At 43.2% G+C, this 16,274-nt stretch overlaps 1 protein-coding gene across 3 annotated transcripts in view; it reads right to left on the reverse strand.

The window, feature by feature from the left end:
- Positions 1 to 295: 295 nt before the first annotated feature.
- Positions 296 to 16,274, reverse strand: part of SAMD12 (sterile alpha motif domain containing 12) — a 394,456-nt gene continuing 378,477 nt past the window's right edge. For 2 of the 3 annotated variants that reach the window (XM_032315619.1, XM_032315622.1), the window contains one exon: positions 296 to 8,430. Coding sequence is in view for 1 of the 3 variants with exons in the window: in XM_032315622.1 (XP_032171513.1) it covers positions 8,408 to 8,430 (23 nt within the window). In the remaining 2 variants the exon portion in view is untranslated. The remainder of the gene's footprint in view (positions 8,431 to 16,274) is intronic. The other variant, XR_004279492.1, reaches the window with a different exon arrangement.

Genomic DNA, 16,274 nt, shown 5'->3' on the forward strand with positions numbered 1-16,274 from the left:
ACAGTAATCACGCTGGTGGGATTTGTTGCTGGGGGGATTCTGTGTGCTGGGAGCTGGAGGGAGGCCACCAATTCATTTCACATATATTATTTCTCCAGGAAACACAGCATAATTGAGGACAATTTTCCACCATGAATTGCATCATTAGCTAACACAGGGAAAGTGAAATGCTGTTAACTTTTCTTTTCCTTCTGCAGAGCTGATGAGCTGAAGAAAACAGAAATAAAAAGTTTAATGTAATTTTTTTCCAAGGATATATGTTGAAAATCAGAATCAAAACACTTTTACACGGTAATAGAAATCCCATATTTTAATACATTGCCATGCACATAAGGAATCAAGTAATGCTGAATACAAAATAGTCCAATATACAAAATGATAAAGCAGATTTTCAAGCCCGATAGAGATCATGCTTACGGATACAAGGGGGCAAAAATCTGTACAGTTTCATTTCTATCAATTTAAAAAGAAACATGCCCCCCAACTCTTTTTGACAACAACCCAAAACAGAAAGAAACATTATAAGAAAATATAAAGGAGACCCAGAGGGAATTGGCAAGTTGATAGCTGCTTAAGATATGGAAATTGTTGGTTCAAGATTGTGGTGCACAATAATTCTTATGTTTAGAGAAAAAAGTTTCTAAACATTGTATGCCCTGGGAACCCAGGGAACCAAAGTGAACATCCAACAGAAAAGGCACTCTGATTTTACCATGTAACTTGCTTGAGTTCTCCTAAGCCTAGTCCTGGGAGTTTTTGTAGGGTGCATAGAGGAAAAAAAAAAAAAATCCACAGATGTGGGCAATGGATAAGGAAAATGCTTATTTAATTAACCACTGTTTGGGGACCAAGAGAATTCAGACTGCTGGTTTAACTACTCACTTAAGGAAGCTATAAAAATTTCTACCCTCTATATAGGCTTTTGTATTATGAAATGTGCTTTTATAGCCATGTTTGTTAGTGTTTGTAAAACTGTGAACCAGTTTTTTCATGAGATTTTTCTCCCCTCACACCTTACTGAGAGCACCGGTCTTCCATTCAGTTCACATCGTGTGATTTTTCTTACTCTTTCTTGCCTAGGACAAATACTAATATACAGCAGCTCGTCAATGACGTTCGAGGAGGCTCTCTGCTTCCTGTGAACCTCAGCTTGTCAACTTCACACTTTCATTGGTCTTCCCCAACCTGGAGATTGGCAATTTTCCCCTGCACTAAGCCGAACCTGAGACTCTCTCCCTTGGTTAGGTCAACGGTAACAGAGAAGTGGAGATACATGGGCACCTAGGCTGTGGGCTCTGCAGACCAGTTTCCCTGTATTAGAAAAAGCTTGTGTGCATATGCAATAAGCTGATTGTTACTTTCTTATCCTTCTTTCTTTTCTAAACCCAGGATGGGCTCTCAGGAATACCAGCTACCAGGAGAAAACAGAAAGAGAAAGAGCTCACAATTAAAGTGCAGTTCACTGTGCTTTCTATTAGGGGTCCAGGATACCCTCCCTTAGCTCATTCCAGCCTGCGAACCACCTTGTCTGCTGATGCAGGACAGATGAGCAGAAGCCCAGAGAGATGGCTGATTTCCACGGAATCCTAGTATTCTTGAATTCAAAACCTCTTCTTCCCCTTTCTCAGAGCAGTGCCAGATCCACAAAGGCCTAAGAATAACTCAAGTATAAACCACAACAGGTCAATATTTTCTTTTCTCAGGTGCGATTTACTGCTAATAATGTGATTTTGTTACAATATTGATCTTTTCTCAAGTTTTGGGTACAGTTATTTCATTTAGTGGCTGATGATATTAAAGAGCTAGATTAATTGGAACTACAGTAGTATGGTTTAACGGCACAAGAGTTTTAGTGGAATTAGTTTCAAAACATGGGCGCTGGCTTGGCTTTTCAGCGGACTGGTTGCTTCTGGGTCAGTCATGACTGGGACTTACAGTGCCAAGTCCAGAGCCTAACGTTACTCAGTTCAGTGCACCGTGAATTTCATTAGCCAAGCCACGGTCTTGTCAAACACGGCCTTGTAGGGATAGCATTTTTCTATCAGCGGAGGAAAAGTAGTGGTGGACAAACCATTCCCAGACCCAGAGAACCTCAAATTGCCTACATGTGAGTTTAAGGGAGTGGAACCCCAATGACCTCCCACCCCTGGTGGCGGGGGGGCAACACTCACTGGAGAGGCTAATACAGCTCTTTCTAGTGGCTGGAGAGGAGAGTTGCAACACAATGGAAAAGACAAAGATTCCCGTGTTCGAACACCACTCTGTGCCCCTCCAGCCCCGCCCCACCTCTCCACCCCATCCCATTCTCTTTTTAGTTTACCTCCTATAAACCGAGGCCTGTTGATGTGAAAAGAACTTGGTCACACACTTCCAAACTTCTGCAGCTGGTGTATGGGGAAATGTTCTCGGTCCTCTCCTGTATGGGAAATAGGTATGGGAACTGTTCAAAGCTGCCAGTGTCAGCAGGCAGCTTCCATGCAGACGCATTAAATGCACTGGATGGTGGGCAATTAAAAAAAATATATATATGTAATATATATTTATATTTGTGTAAAGAATTCAAATTGATTTAGGGGGTCACATAATCAAAGACCATGGCCAGGCTCAGTCCAAATCGTTCTCTTAAAATTAGGCATGCATAGGGAGACTACCCAGAGCTTCATGGTCATTGTGCTATTTTGGGGGGAGACCAGGCCAACTTTCTCTGTGGGCTGGGAGAAGGACCGCATCAATCTGTGGAACAGGGCAACCACCAGACCCTCGCGTTTAATGGCAGGCAAGTATTTCTTCAGAGTTATGTCACAAAACCAGTCTTCCCACTGCGGGAGAAATAATGACCTAATAAGAATCTCTTGTTTTAGAATTGTTTGTTTTGACAGAGTAAAGCTCGTGAATATGTTGCTGTAGAATTTGGGGAGAGTGGTGTCTAGATACAATCACACAAAACAGATCTGCAAGTTCTTGCTTGTATACCCAGCTTAGAATTCCACACGTGATCGTGCTGTGTGTGCCAACGGGGCAAAGCCACGTGGAGAACAGCCCATTTATTTCCTTTGATCCAAACAATGGAACTGTGAAAGGTTCTAAGTAACGCAGAAAGCAACCAGCGGGGTCTTCAGTGTCTTCCTGGTTCTGGGGGTTAGCGTCTCCAGCTGGATTAAAGTCGGAGTCTCTGCGGCATTCACGTCGATAGGGCTGTTTGTGTCACTCTGCACTGGAGACCAAAAGGCCTGGGTTTAAGAGCCTTCCCAAGGCTCCTGGAAATGTTGGAGGTTTGGAACAATGACAGCAGCAACAAGACAAGCCATTAAAGAAATGAAATCCCAGAACCATTGGCTCTGAAATATGAAAATAATACTGTAGAATCAAAGAATGTATCTACAACACTTAACATTATGGCAACCAGTCAACTCAATTCGGTGCAAGTTATAGGGTTACTTTGAAATTTTTTTAGGTGTACGTTGTTGGTGCCTTTTTGTGCTTGATGTAATTGGGGAAGGGAGGCTCTGATGTTAGAACGCTCGGAGCTCTTTGAGATTGTAAAATCGCCCTCCATGGTGCTTGAAACTCTAATCTTACAAAGCCTTTTACACCCATTTTCTGCTATCCCGAGGAAGTCATTTGTCAATCTTTGTGCTGTTGGGCAGGAGGTCTAAAACTGGTCCCATACTCACTGGCATTTCCCCTTAACTTTTATCTTATAGGTGAACTTCCTCTTCCAGTTTAGATCCTAGAAATGGTGCTCCATAGCCTATTCCCACCCCCAGAACATTCCCTGCAGGGCCAAGGTGATAGCCAGAAGAAAACCAGAATGGATACCATCCCTCTAAGCCACCTTCCCACAGGAGAATCTCCAGGGAAGGATCTACTTTGTTTTTTCATTAAGGTGTGGCAGAACCTTCATGGGCACGTGGCCAACTTTTTCCTCAAGCTTCCCACAGCTGATTCACTGTCCAAAGAATGTCCCTATCTCTCCACAGGAGTAAGTCACCGAGCAAAATAATGGAAATGGGGCTCTATTTGACACGAAGGTGTGCAGTGGTACCAGGAATCACGCACACTGATGAAGCAGAATTCCTAAGACAGTTCTCTGGCTCCGGGATGAGATGCAGAGCTAAAGAAACAGAGGAGCAGGACCTTGTTGTCTTTGAAATAGAGTCCCCAGCTGTGCCCTGAGCAGAAGCACCTCTTGGTCTATCCTCCCTCATAATCTCATGGGCTCTGTTTCGATGAGCAGCTTTGACCGGTCATTCCCTAGAGACGGGAACGCACATCCCACTGCTGTTTGGACAGCAAGCCCTCACCGAGATCAAGCAGAAGAAGGAATTATTAGTCAGTACTGGGGGAAAGGGGGAATGCTAAGTTTTTCCGTTCGAGTTCTTGAGCGAATCCTCAAAATCTACCCAAGGAATTTTTTTAAAGGAAAGATTAAAAGAAAAAAAAAAAGCAAGGAAAAAAAAGCAAAAAAGTGGAGTGGAGAGGGTTGTGGGAGAGGTGAATAAAAACAGCCTTTAAGGCGTAAAAGAATTTCTGTCATTTTCAAACATTAGATTTTTCAAAAAGAGTCTATAGCAATCTTAAGTCTAGTTGTCAAGTAACAAAATTACTCCAAAGAATGTGGAGGAAAACATCACAAAGAATGAAGCTGCTTATGGCACAGAAAAGAGGAGGTTTGGGTAAAGCTAAAATGCTAAGGGGGTCTTGGAAGCTTTTCTGAGAGACTTTTATTTTTCCTTTCCAACATCAATCGTGTGACATTTGCAGACAAAGCAAGCCTTCGCAAGCAACACTGGGCTAAATCCATTAGACGAATCTCTCCTCAGGTTATACACTTCAGTAGAGTTGATATTCCTTTTCCCCTTGAGTGTTAAAAAACGGCAGAATTCCCTCAGAATAAGGACTGTTAACCTTGTCTGAACAGCTGAGGAGTGACTTTGGAGAGAAGTTGGGGTTGCTTCCCCTGTTCTGGAGGTAGAAGTCAAATGTGCAGTTACACAGCTCATAGAGCCTGAGCAGGGGTCTGAAGGGACGCCATTACCCATAAGAAAGTTTATAGGATCTCTAGCCCCTAGGTATGTCTTAAACTACTGAAGTGATTTGCTTTTCGCCTTCGCAGAACCACCGATGCTCTGCATTTATTTTAAATTCGGTTCTGAAGCTGAAACAAGCTAATCCCCTTGGCACCCCAGAGAGTCTGATAATTATTCATTTCTGTTCACTCCCAAGAGTGTCTTTCCTGCACAGGTATGGGAGTCAGCCTTTCAATAAAAGGTGTAGCAGAGGTTTAAGTAAAAGGAAAAGTCAAGCATCAACAGTTTATAGCCCTTAGACATCAAAATATTTATCCCTTACCTCCTGGTCTCCCGCTGCCTCCTTAAACAAAACTCCTCACAGACATTCTTGAACTTCTGGGAGGTAAAATTTCCTCCACATATCTTGGGAAGAAGGGACAGCACAGCAGGAAGTAATGACGGGGAAATTGTGGATCAACACAGTACTAAGACCCCGAAGGCTGGAAAGGAGGTCATTTCTCCATTTTGCTGGTTTAACAAGTGACCGCTCAGATTCTTATCCCGCCATGTTTCCAAAACCATCCCCCCCCACCCCCACCAGATGATTTCAAAATGAGGTTGACGGTTTGGAAAACACGTCGCAGCTCATACACAAATACCTGGTACGTCAGGAATGAAGGCATTTTTAGAGATGCCGTCTTCAACTGGGTTCTTTCATGGTCTTCAAGTTTGCCTTTCCCCATCTCCACCCTTACCCATCACCCTTTAATAATCTATCAGTACACTTTCGACTGAAAAAAAAAAAAAGCATAGGAAACTCTCCTTATTTAATTGTTCAGAACATATTTTGTGAAAGCCAAAGGAAGGAAGGATGAACCACCATCATTTAATGACCATTTGTACCATAAGATGTGTTCAGTCTTTCAGGGTTGTTAGTCATAGTTTCGGAATGACCCTGAACTCATAAACCAATGAATTCTCAGCTATAGGACCTCAGCAACTAACAGTTCTTTTGGACTCCGGAGAAACTATTCTGGGTCTCCAGGACCCCGCTGAGAACTGGAGCTTCAAAGAACCCAGCATCATGACCAGCAGGTTGTGCCTGTATGGAGGAGGGGAACACGGATGACCAGGGTGAACAGCCAGGAGCTCAACTGAAAGCTGATTTAGGAAGACAAGGCTGGGCCCAGGAAGGCTTGGCTGTACACGAGGATGGTAACATGTGACCTGATGCTGTACCACCTCTTCCTCCATTGTCTCCTTCCTTGGCCAAGAGGGCTGCCTGCTGCCATGTGCATTCTGCGAGCCTACTCTGGTGAGGGGTGAATGCTGTCTGAATTCTGTTTGCACTGTGGGAAAGCCGGGATGGGGGCACTGTCTAGGGGGAGCAGACCATTTCAGAAGGGCATGGAGAGTTGGCCTTGTACTCTACTGATATCCCAATGCAACGCTTGGCACGTAGTAGGTGCTCAACACTTTTATTTAGCTCCTTGCTAAATAAAAGAAAGGATGAAAGAAGAAGGAAGCCTTGCTGTTGGAACAGATGCTCAGGGGGTGTGCAGGAGAGAGCGGAGTGTTCTCTCCAGGGGCTCTTACAGTCACGGTTTGGCTGCCCGATTCTGGATTTGTAAAGAATTATGGTTTGTGAGAGCCTGACGGTCCTGGTGCTGACCCATGAAAGGCCGGATCTTGATGGTGACTGACACTCCTCCGAGTTCCCTCTCGGAAGCCCCCTTCTTCGGCAACACAGCCTGAAGGGATGACTCCTACGGGATGACTCACCTGCATATTTGGGTCTCTTTCTCTTCTCCTGTCAATTTTCCAGATCTCAGCTGGGGGCATTTTCCAATGTGCTGTGCATTTCCTGAGATCCAACCCCCTCCACAAGGGTAGAGCAGACCATGAGTGTGCATACGGCCGCTCCCCCACCCCCAAATGCCAAACTTCCTTGTGCTAGCAGGATCCCAGTGTGGGGACACATGTTTAAAGAAAAGCCTCCGACACCTGTCAGTCCCAGACTAGGATTGTGGGTACGCAGAACATATCTGCTGAATTTTCCATTCAGCCAAGTTTCTATTTCCAGGGGGAAAAAAAAAGCTAAAGCATTAGGTAGGGTTGGCCAATATGGGCGTCTCTCTAATGCCCAAAGACAAGCAATAACTGGGTTGACTGTGCTTTGTTGTAAGACATAGTTAAAAAAAAAAAAATTAATTGTGGATATAATCCCAGAACGGATTAAAGGGGACTAGTAGGTTCCCTACTGAGGCAGCAACCTGGTGTGGACTGGGCCCTTTTCCTTCTTCAGGCTCGCAGGGGGACACTTGCTATTCCTCCTCTTCCGAGAGCTGTGATTTAAATTTGACCTAAAAAGTTTTCTAAAGTTGTAAAGTCAGACCACACAGGAAAACTGTATTCTGCTGCCCTTTCCCTCAACCTACCACAGTCTTTGATTAAAGAGCCATCCCCTTTTGTTCTTTGAAAACACTCTGCTGTAGAGGGAGTGAATGTGTACCCTGGCCACCTAGAAGCCTCCTGTGTTTGTCTGAGTGTAGATGTGCTGAGTTGGGCCCCTGTACCAGGAACCAAGACCTAAGATACTTCAACCACCAGACCTCTTCTCCTCCCCTTTGGCACAGCAAGAAACCCAACTGGTTGCCTAAAGTATCAACAGGTCAAGTTGAACGGTATCGTGGCCATGGTTACCCCAATGTACTGCAGATGACTGCGGATACGTTGGGAGCGGAGCTTGTCTTGGACAGTCTGAGCCAGAAAGAAGACAAGATTTATAAAAGAGAGAGAGAGAGAATACTTGTTTTCCCACGTGTACTGGACGTGCTGATTGGTTTTGGTGTCGTGTTCTCATGTAAAGTGCTTAAGAGTTGGAGAGAATACCTTTAGACATTGTAACTAACATAATCAAGACATGTTTACATTCCTACCAGGGCAGAGTATCGTGAACGCTTCCACTGAGATTGCAGAACTGCTGTGATTTTTTTTTGTCTAACACATCATGCCATCTGCACACATAATAAAATAATCCAGTAGTTGCCATGCTAAAATAGGACTTCTAGTGAAGGGCACAGACAGCTCCCCTAAGGGAGCTTGAGTTATGCACAGTGATGAAAACTGGAAGCAATTTTCCAGCTAATGGTCTGCCAATGACCACTTGGAGCAAGTTGGCACTGTGTATTATGCACCTCATTTTAAAATCCACAGCAAACTAAGATTTTCCAAAGCCCATGATCTTGACCGAATGGGAGTTTTTTCAGTTAATCTGGTTAATCTGTCAGTGCTCCATGGAGATCTTCTGGCAGTGCCATGAGTTAGTCTTTCTGTGAGGAACAGGCCACGTTCATATCAACTGGCAGGACAGCAGCTTGGAAGGCTAACCACGTTTATGGAGAACCCTCGGTTGAGGCTGTAAGAGGAAAAGGGAGAAATGCAGTGAGTCATTTCTTTATGTTCCCAGTTACTGGTATGTAGCAATTATCCTAATCAAACAAACTCTGACATCCTCAGGTCAAAGAGAGATCTCGAACAGAGATAATAGTTGCTCAACTCCAGGACAAATTTAGGGTGGTCTGTCTTCTTGGAATGTTCTTCCACCATTTGGCAGGACATGGAAGACATCTGTCTCAGGGACTGGCGAAGGTGCCTGGAAGGCAAGGCAAAATCAGATCTCTGGAACTGGCCTTCGTCCCTCACTGGTCTGTGATTTAGGAAACCATTTTGCACATTATGGAGTTTCATGTATTTACCTGATTGGGAACAGGATCAGATTGGGAGTGGAATGAAAACATTTGTGTGTGTGTGTGTGTGTGTGTGTGTGTGTGTGTGTATGAGGCGGGGTGATAATAGTGGTTTTCTTTATCAGGCAGCTTTCCTGGGATAAAACTTAGAAGGAAACATTGGAAGCAGTATGGCTGGAGCTCCTGAGTTTGCTAGCTGAAAAGTGAGACTGGCTGAGCAGCCCGTCAGGGCCAGAGAAAGTCATCAAAGTCTGACCAGAGATTGAACAACCTGTATGGCAACCTTGCATTTGACTTTGGTGCAGATATATCTTCTGGGTTTTGCAACTCTTTATTTTATAAATTTCCTATCATTTTATCTGAGTCTCCACATAGTTCCTTATACACAAGTGCTTATTTATTGATATGGGAGTGCCACTGAATGTTTTGTTAGAAACATACCAACATCAGCTTTATTTAATACACAAAACTCTTGGGCAATGGGAGAGAAAGAAAGCCAAGAGCTCTTGATGTTAAAAAAAGATAACAACAACAACAACAACAACAAACTACTGAGGCTTTTTGAGAGAATGTACAATTTATAAGCAAATGTCTGACTAAAACTTGCTATTTTTGAGAAAATGCAAACACAAAAGTAAGGTACTATTTAAGCATACTAAATATAAAAATAGTAATGCTACTGATAAGGTTATAATGAAAGTAGAATACTAATATATTGCTGATGGCATTGTAAATTGGGAAAACAATGTCAATTTATTTAGAAACTATTAAAAATTCACATTCTTTGAGTCACTGTTCCCATTCAAGAAGTGTATCCTAAGGAAATAATCTAAAAAGATGAGAGAAACTATATGCACAGATATATAACCTAAAGGTTATTTGTAATAGTGGAAAAATTGGAAAATGAGTCTCCCATTGTTGAAATGTAGGTTAAGTAAATGACGGTGCACTAACAAGATGGATGCCTGTGTGACTACCAAAGTAATAATTATGATGATTTTATTAGCTATTAGCTACCACATAGCTATGTGGTAAACAGTTATGATACACTACAGTGCAAAACTTACACATATGCGTAGAAAAGAACTCTAAGTGAAATGATGAAGATACTAGGATTTTTATTATTGTTGCCTTAAATATTTTGCAAAACCACAAAAATTAGGTTCACAAGAATGCAGATGTGACGAAGGAGCACTGACTAGCCTAAGCATCCATACTAATACTAATATGAACTCCAAAATAACTACCTTGAAGTTCTATTAAGAGATAACACTCCAGTCACACTGAAGTGGGAATAGAAACCAAGATGAATATGAATCTTCTGTCCAGGTCAGCCTGCCAGGGAACAGTGCAGCCTAGAAGATCCACACGGATTTCTGGGAAGCAGACACAGTATAGCATCCTTTTGGGATTTTTGCTAAAATCAGCCCTAGAGTAGCGAACCCAGAAATGGACCCTCAACTCTATGGTCAACTAATCTTTGCCAAAGTAGGAAAAAATATCCAATGGAAAAAAGACAGTCTCTTCAACAAATAGTGGTGGGAAAATTGGGGAGTGACATGCAGAAGAATGAAACTGGACCATTTTCTTATACCATACACAAAAATAAACTCAAAATGGTTGAAAGACCTAAATTTGAGACAAGAAACCATCAAGACCCTAGAGGAGAACATGGATAGCAACCTCTTTGACCTCTGCCGCAGCAACTTCTTACTAGACACGTCTTCAAAAGTAAGGGAAACAAAAGCAAAAATGAACTATTGGGATTTCATCAAGATAACAATTTTTGCACAGCAAGGAAACAGTCAACAAAACTAAAAGACAACCTACAGAATGGGAAGAGATATTTGCAAATGCCTTATCAGATAAAGGGCTAGTATCCAAAATCCATAAAGAATTTATCAAACTCAACACCCAAAGAACAAATAATCCAGTCAAGAAATGGGCAGAAGACATGAACAGACATTTCTCCAAAGAAGACATACAAACGGCCAATAGACACATGAAAAAATGTTCACTATCACTCAGTATCATGGGAATGCGAATCAAAACCACAATAAGATAAGATACCACCTTATACTGGCAGAATGGCTAAAATTAGTAACTGAGGAAACAACTGATGCTGGCGAGGATGTGGATAAAGGGGAACCCTCTTACACTGTTGAGGGAAATGCAAACTGGTACAGCTACTCTGGAAAACAGTGTGGAGGTTCCTAAAAAAAAAAAAAAAATAGAGCTACCCTATGGCCTAGCAATTGCACTACTAGGTATTTACCCAAAGGATACAAACATTATGATTCAAAGGGGCACCTGCACCCCAGTGTTTATAGCAGCAACGTCCACAGTAGCCAAACTATGGAAAGAGCCCAAGATGTCTACCAAGAGAAGATGTGGTATATAAATACATGATGGAATATTACTCAGCCATCAAAAAGAATGAAGTCTTGCCATTTGCAAAGATGTGGATGGAAATAGAGGGTATTATGTTGAGCAAAATAAGTCAGAGAAAGACAGATATCATATGATTTCACTCATATGTGGAATTTTAAAACAAAACAGATGAACATAGGGGAAAGGATGGAAAAATAAAATAAGACAAAACCAAAGAGGAAGACAAACCATAGGAGACTCTTAACTCTAGGAAACAAACTGAAGGTTGCTGGAGGGGAGGCAGGTGGGGTGATGGGCATTAAGGAGGGCACGTAATGTAATGAGCAGTGGGTATTACAGGCAACTGATGAATCACTAAGCTCTACCTCTGAAACTAATTTTAAAAAATCAGCTCTGGTAAAATGTGTGACTTTAGAAAATTATTTTTAAGAGTAACCATAAAATTTAGAAGTGAATTACTGATAATAGGGAACCTAATTAATTATATTGGATCTCTATATTGGATCCTGAATCAGGAGTTGATAACGAGGCTTATCATAGTTGTTGCTTTTCTAAATAACCATGTTTTTCACATGAACCTGTAATAGCCTTTAGAAAGCGGATGTATCTAGTTTGAGGCTCTAATAACCTTACATGAACATAAGATGAGCCCATTGTATTTCAAAGCTCTTTCAACTGTGGTTCCCCTGTGCACTTCTTAGGATAGGTAGGAATAGTCCCATTTTATGGATAAGGAAATTAAGGCCTGTACGCAGTACCCAAGTACTGTACTCAGTCTTAGGTATTTCCCATTCTAGTGACATGCAGGAATGACTGGGACACATATGTCAAGAATAAATATTCAGAACCTTTCCCATTCTCCTCTCTGCTAAGTAGGTTTCTGTGTTTATCCACAACCATTAAGCCCACTCAGCACAATAAAGGGCCTTGTTGGGCACAGAAGAAAATTGAAGACTTAAATTTATATGACAAAGACAGAGATGATAGGAAGAACAGAGGGCTACTCCTCTAAGGCATGGACACACACAGCAGTAGAAGCCACTGAGAAACAAAGTGGGAGTGACAAAGGGGACTCAAAGTGAAGGCTGCCCTGTGAGTCTGGCCTTCAGAAAAGGGCTGGCCAAGGAGAAGAGCATGTTATGGCATCATGCCCCCTTGACCATTTTTCCATGGAATCAGTAAAGAATTCAGTGCTCTTTGATGCTGTTGTGTTTAGTTGTCTTTCATTTGAATGTGTCACCGCATTGAGTTGGGCTTTATGAGGCAGCAAGGGGCCTCTGTTGACTCAAACACCAAAAAGGTGTTTGCTTAGGGCAAGGCTTGAGCCACTGTCTTCCTATCACAGAGGTACAGACAGGTAAGGGCTCTGCTGTCACCCCTTTGCTCGAGACTTCTTTGGTCTGCAACTGGAATGGTATCTTCAGGTATAGGGAAGCAACCTGAGGTCAACATGCAAATTGGCAGGTTGCATTTGATGGCTCTGGCTCTTTCAAGGGAGGAAGGGGTGCACTTTTTGGGTTCCAGCCCCTGGGCTTCGGCCATCCCAGATTCCTTCCAGCTCCCCATATACACGGACTCATTCACAGCTTTTGCTCAGCCTTTCCTCTTGGGTAGGGAGCCTTCTTCGCACACCCTCTAATACTAGTGAACACTTAGCCCTCCATTTTCTGAGACCACCTTACATGTCGCATTCTTTATGAAGCCATCTTTCCCCTACATGTAGCTGACAGCAGCCCCCATCAGCCAGCATGGCATCTGAAACCAAACCCACCAGGAACACTTTACTGTATCCATCTCTCCTAAATTTTTTGAAGTTGGTGCCATGTATTTTGAGCATGTGTCTTCCCAGGGCAAAGCAGCAGGTGTACAGAGAGTGCTACATGAATAGTGAAATTAATGAAGAAAGGAATGATGTTGGAGAAGACAAGTTTTTTTTTTTTTTCCTTTTCATTCTTTCTGGCTTAAATCAATGCCTAGTTTTATAGGACATTTCATCCTGTAGCTCAGGTCTGCGTAATGGAGAGGGGGATCACGTCAGTTCCTTTTTTGCCCCCTAAGGACTGAAGACACGTGTGCATGGCAGTGCCGGCTCTGTATGGCTCTGCAGCTAACACTTGGTAAAGGGCTCTTTCTCAGATCTCTGCTCGGTGGGTCAACATGACGATTCAGGCATTCTGGGAACTAATCACCTCCTAATCCAGTGACTCCAGAGTCTGGGATGAGCAGAGAAGCATTTCAGTCCAGTGATTAAGGGCTCGGGCTCTGGAATCAGGCAGATCTGGGTTGACGTCCCAGGCTCACCGTTTTCCAGCCATACTATGTTGAAAACATGAATTTGTCCAGTCCTCAGTTTCTTCACCTTTAAAATGGTGATCGGAATCCCCATCTTTCTGGGTTGCTGGAATGATAACAGGGGTTCACAGAAAAAACACTCTGCATGGTGTTTGGCCAATAGCAAATATCTGCTGAGTGATGGCTACTATTTATTATTATTATCACCACACATTCCCCAAATTCCTTAGAGTGACAAGAAATACAAGTAAGGCAATGTTCCAACGTCACAGCTGGGGGCTGGGAAAAAGAAACACCATGGAGGGTGGTGTGGGGGGGTGGGGGTGGGGGGGGTAATGTCAAGCCTTTGCACCCTTCAGGAGAAGGGTAACACTCTCCTCGCCTGCAAAGACCATAATCAACATTCCCTGGCTTCCACTCTCCCCTAAATGAGTGCAGACATTGACGGACAGTTCCATGATAAGGAGATTTCACATCAAAGGCAGGAAGGGCCAGAGAGGCAACGGTCAACCTGGCAGAGGATTCAAGAACAGACATGGGACTGAGTGTATCCAGCCCCACCTCTTCCCTACCCCAGCCACAAGAGGCTGGTGGGAGGAAAAGATGCGGTACACAGGCAGCCTTACCTCTCCTGGGCTGAAGGAAAGCAGTAAGACCATTGCTTAAAGGGGTTGTTTAGTGTCCTCCGTTCAAAAGGAGGACCCATAAATAGGCAAACAAACAAATAAATAAATAAAAGGGTCCTATCCTCTACCTGAAAGCGTCTTTTATGTGACTCAAGTTAGAGGACTTTGGGAGTGGACCTCAACTGCATTCTGATGTGTCAGGTGTGAGAGGCATATTCCAAGGTTGTGAGTGCCACAGTTGCATTAGCAGAACTAACATTTGTTGAGCTGATACAGTGGGCCAACGAAAGTTCTACACGCAGTCACTCCTGGCTCTTCACCACCATCTTTGAGGCCTGAATTATAAGATCTTTTTAATACAACTGGAAAAAATGAGGTCAGGTTTATTAACTCTTCACAGTCCTAACTCTAGAGAGTATAGGGCCCAGACTAGAACCTAGATCTGCTCTCACCACAACGCTTTCCTGACTCAGTAAGAAAGCAAATTCCTTAACTCCCAACAGGAATGCTGGAGAGAAAGTAGTTGGGTGTGTGTGTAAAGGGAAGTTCATCAAATGGGAAACCTATACATAAAATTCCATAAATTAGAGGTCTGACCCAGAGAAAGCTTGTGCATTCCTATTTAACAATCTGAAATCTTTCCCAGGTTTAGCACAGTAATTCTCCACTGGGTGCCATCCCTCCTACACCCCAAAGGGACATCTGCACTGTCCAGAGACACTTCTGGTTGTTGCAACTAGGGGGTAACTACTGCATCTAGTGGGTAGAGGCCCGAGACCCTACTAAACCTCCTAGAATTGCGTTAGGACAGACCTCCCCCAACTGGCTCACCCCCATCAAAGAACTATCCAGCCCAACCTGCCAATAGTGCTGTGGCTGGTTTAGAGAATACAGGTCCTTGTTTATCTTCTCTTCCTGGTTGTGAGCCAAATATATCACTCCCAAAATAGGCCAAGATAAAACCAACGTAAGCGTGCCTGCTGTGTGCACAGGATGTAAGGCTGAGTTCAAACCTCACTCTTTCTACTCATCATTTGCTCACTTTATTTAATTTTATATTCAGTGTAATCAAAACCTCGAACACTAAATCATTTCTAACTTTTAGAACCCTTGCAGGTACACCATTATACGAATCAAGACTGGATGATTTAAACAGGTATGCTCAATTAATTAGTAAGCATGTGGGGGAGAAGTCAGGAGAGCAAAGGGCAAAGGGGGATTTATGTGGCAATAAAGCTCAGCCCTGCGAAGGGTCCTTTCATTGCTGCCACTGCCTGCCCCCGCCCCCCCCCCCATAGTTTGGGGGGAGTGTTTGCCCCCTGAGAGTATGACTAAGAAATTAACTCTAACCCCCTGACTGCATGAAAATCGAGGTCCAAATCTTGGGCAAAATGAGTATCAGCCTGGCAGAGGACTTGGGTTACGGGTGAGAAAACAGAGGATGCAGACCAACTAGTTTGTAACTTCTCGTAAACCCTAGTAACCGGGAAACTACCGCGATGCTGTAGGTGTCAACCCCACGGGGCCACAGGGTGCACTGATATCAGGTTAAACATTATTCTGGGTGTGTTCTGTTGAGGGTGTTCCAGGATGAGATTAACATATGAATCAGCAGACTGAGGGCAATCAGTGCAAGGTGGTCCCCATCCAATCAGTGCAAGGCCTGAGGCGCACAAAGGCTGAGTAAGGATTCCCCAGGAAGAAGAAGGAGATCCTGCTGTTTGCAATAACATGGATGGATCTAGAGAGGATGACGCTGAGTGAGTAAGTCAGAGAAGGACAAATACCGTGTGATCTCACTCATATGCGTAATTTAAGAAATGAAACAAATGCACAAAGAAAAAAGAGACAAACCAAAAAACAGACCCTCAACTAGAGAGAACGGATGATTACCAGAGGGGGAGAGGGAATGGGTGAAATAGGTGAAGGGGATTAAGAGTGCACTTACCCTGCTGAGCACTGAGTCACGAGTCATAGATAGAACTGCTGAATCATTATACTGTATAACTAAAACTAATAGAACACTGTTAACTATACTGGAATTAAAAAAATAAAAAAAGAAAAAGAAGAAGAAAAAAATTCTTAAAAAAAAAAAAAGTCAAGAAAGGAAGAATTCACTCTCTATGCCTGTCTTTCTGTCTTTGAGTTGAGACACTGGTCTTCTTACTTTGAACTCAGAGTCAGATGTGAACTATACCTTATAC

Source organism: Mustela erminea, chromosome 16 (assembly GCF_009829155.1).
Source record: "Mustela erminea isolate mMusErm1 chromosome 16, mMusErm1.Pri, whole genome shotgun sequence".
Lineage (NCBI taxonomy): Eukaryota > Metazoa > Chordata > Mammalia > Carnivora > Mustelidae > Mustela > Mustela erminea.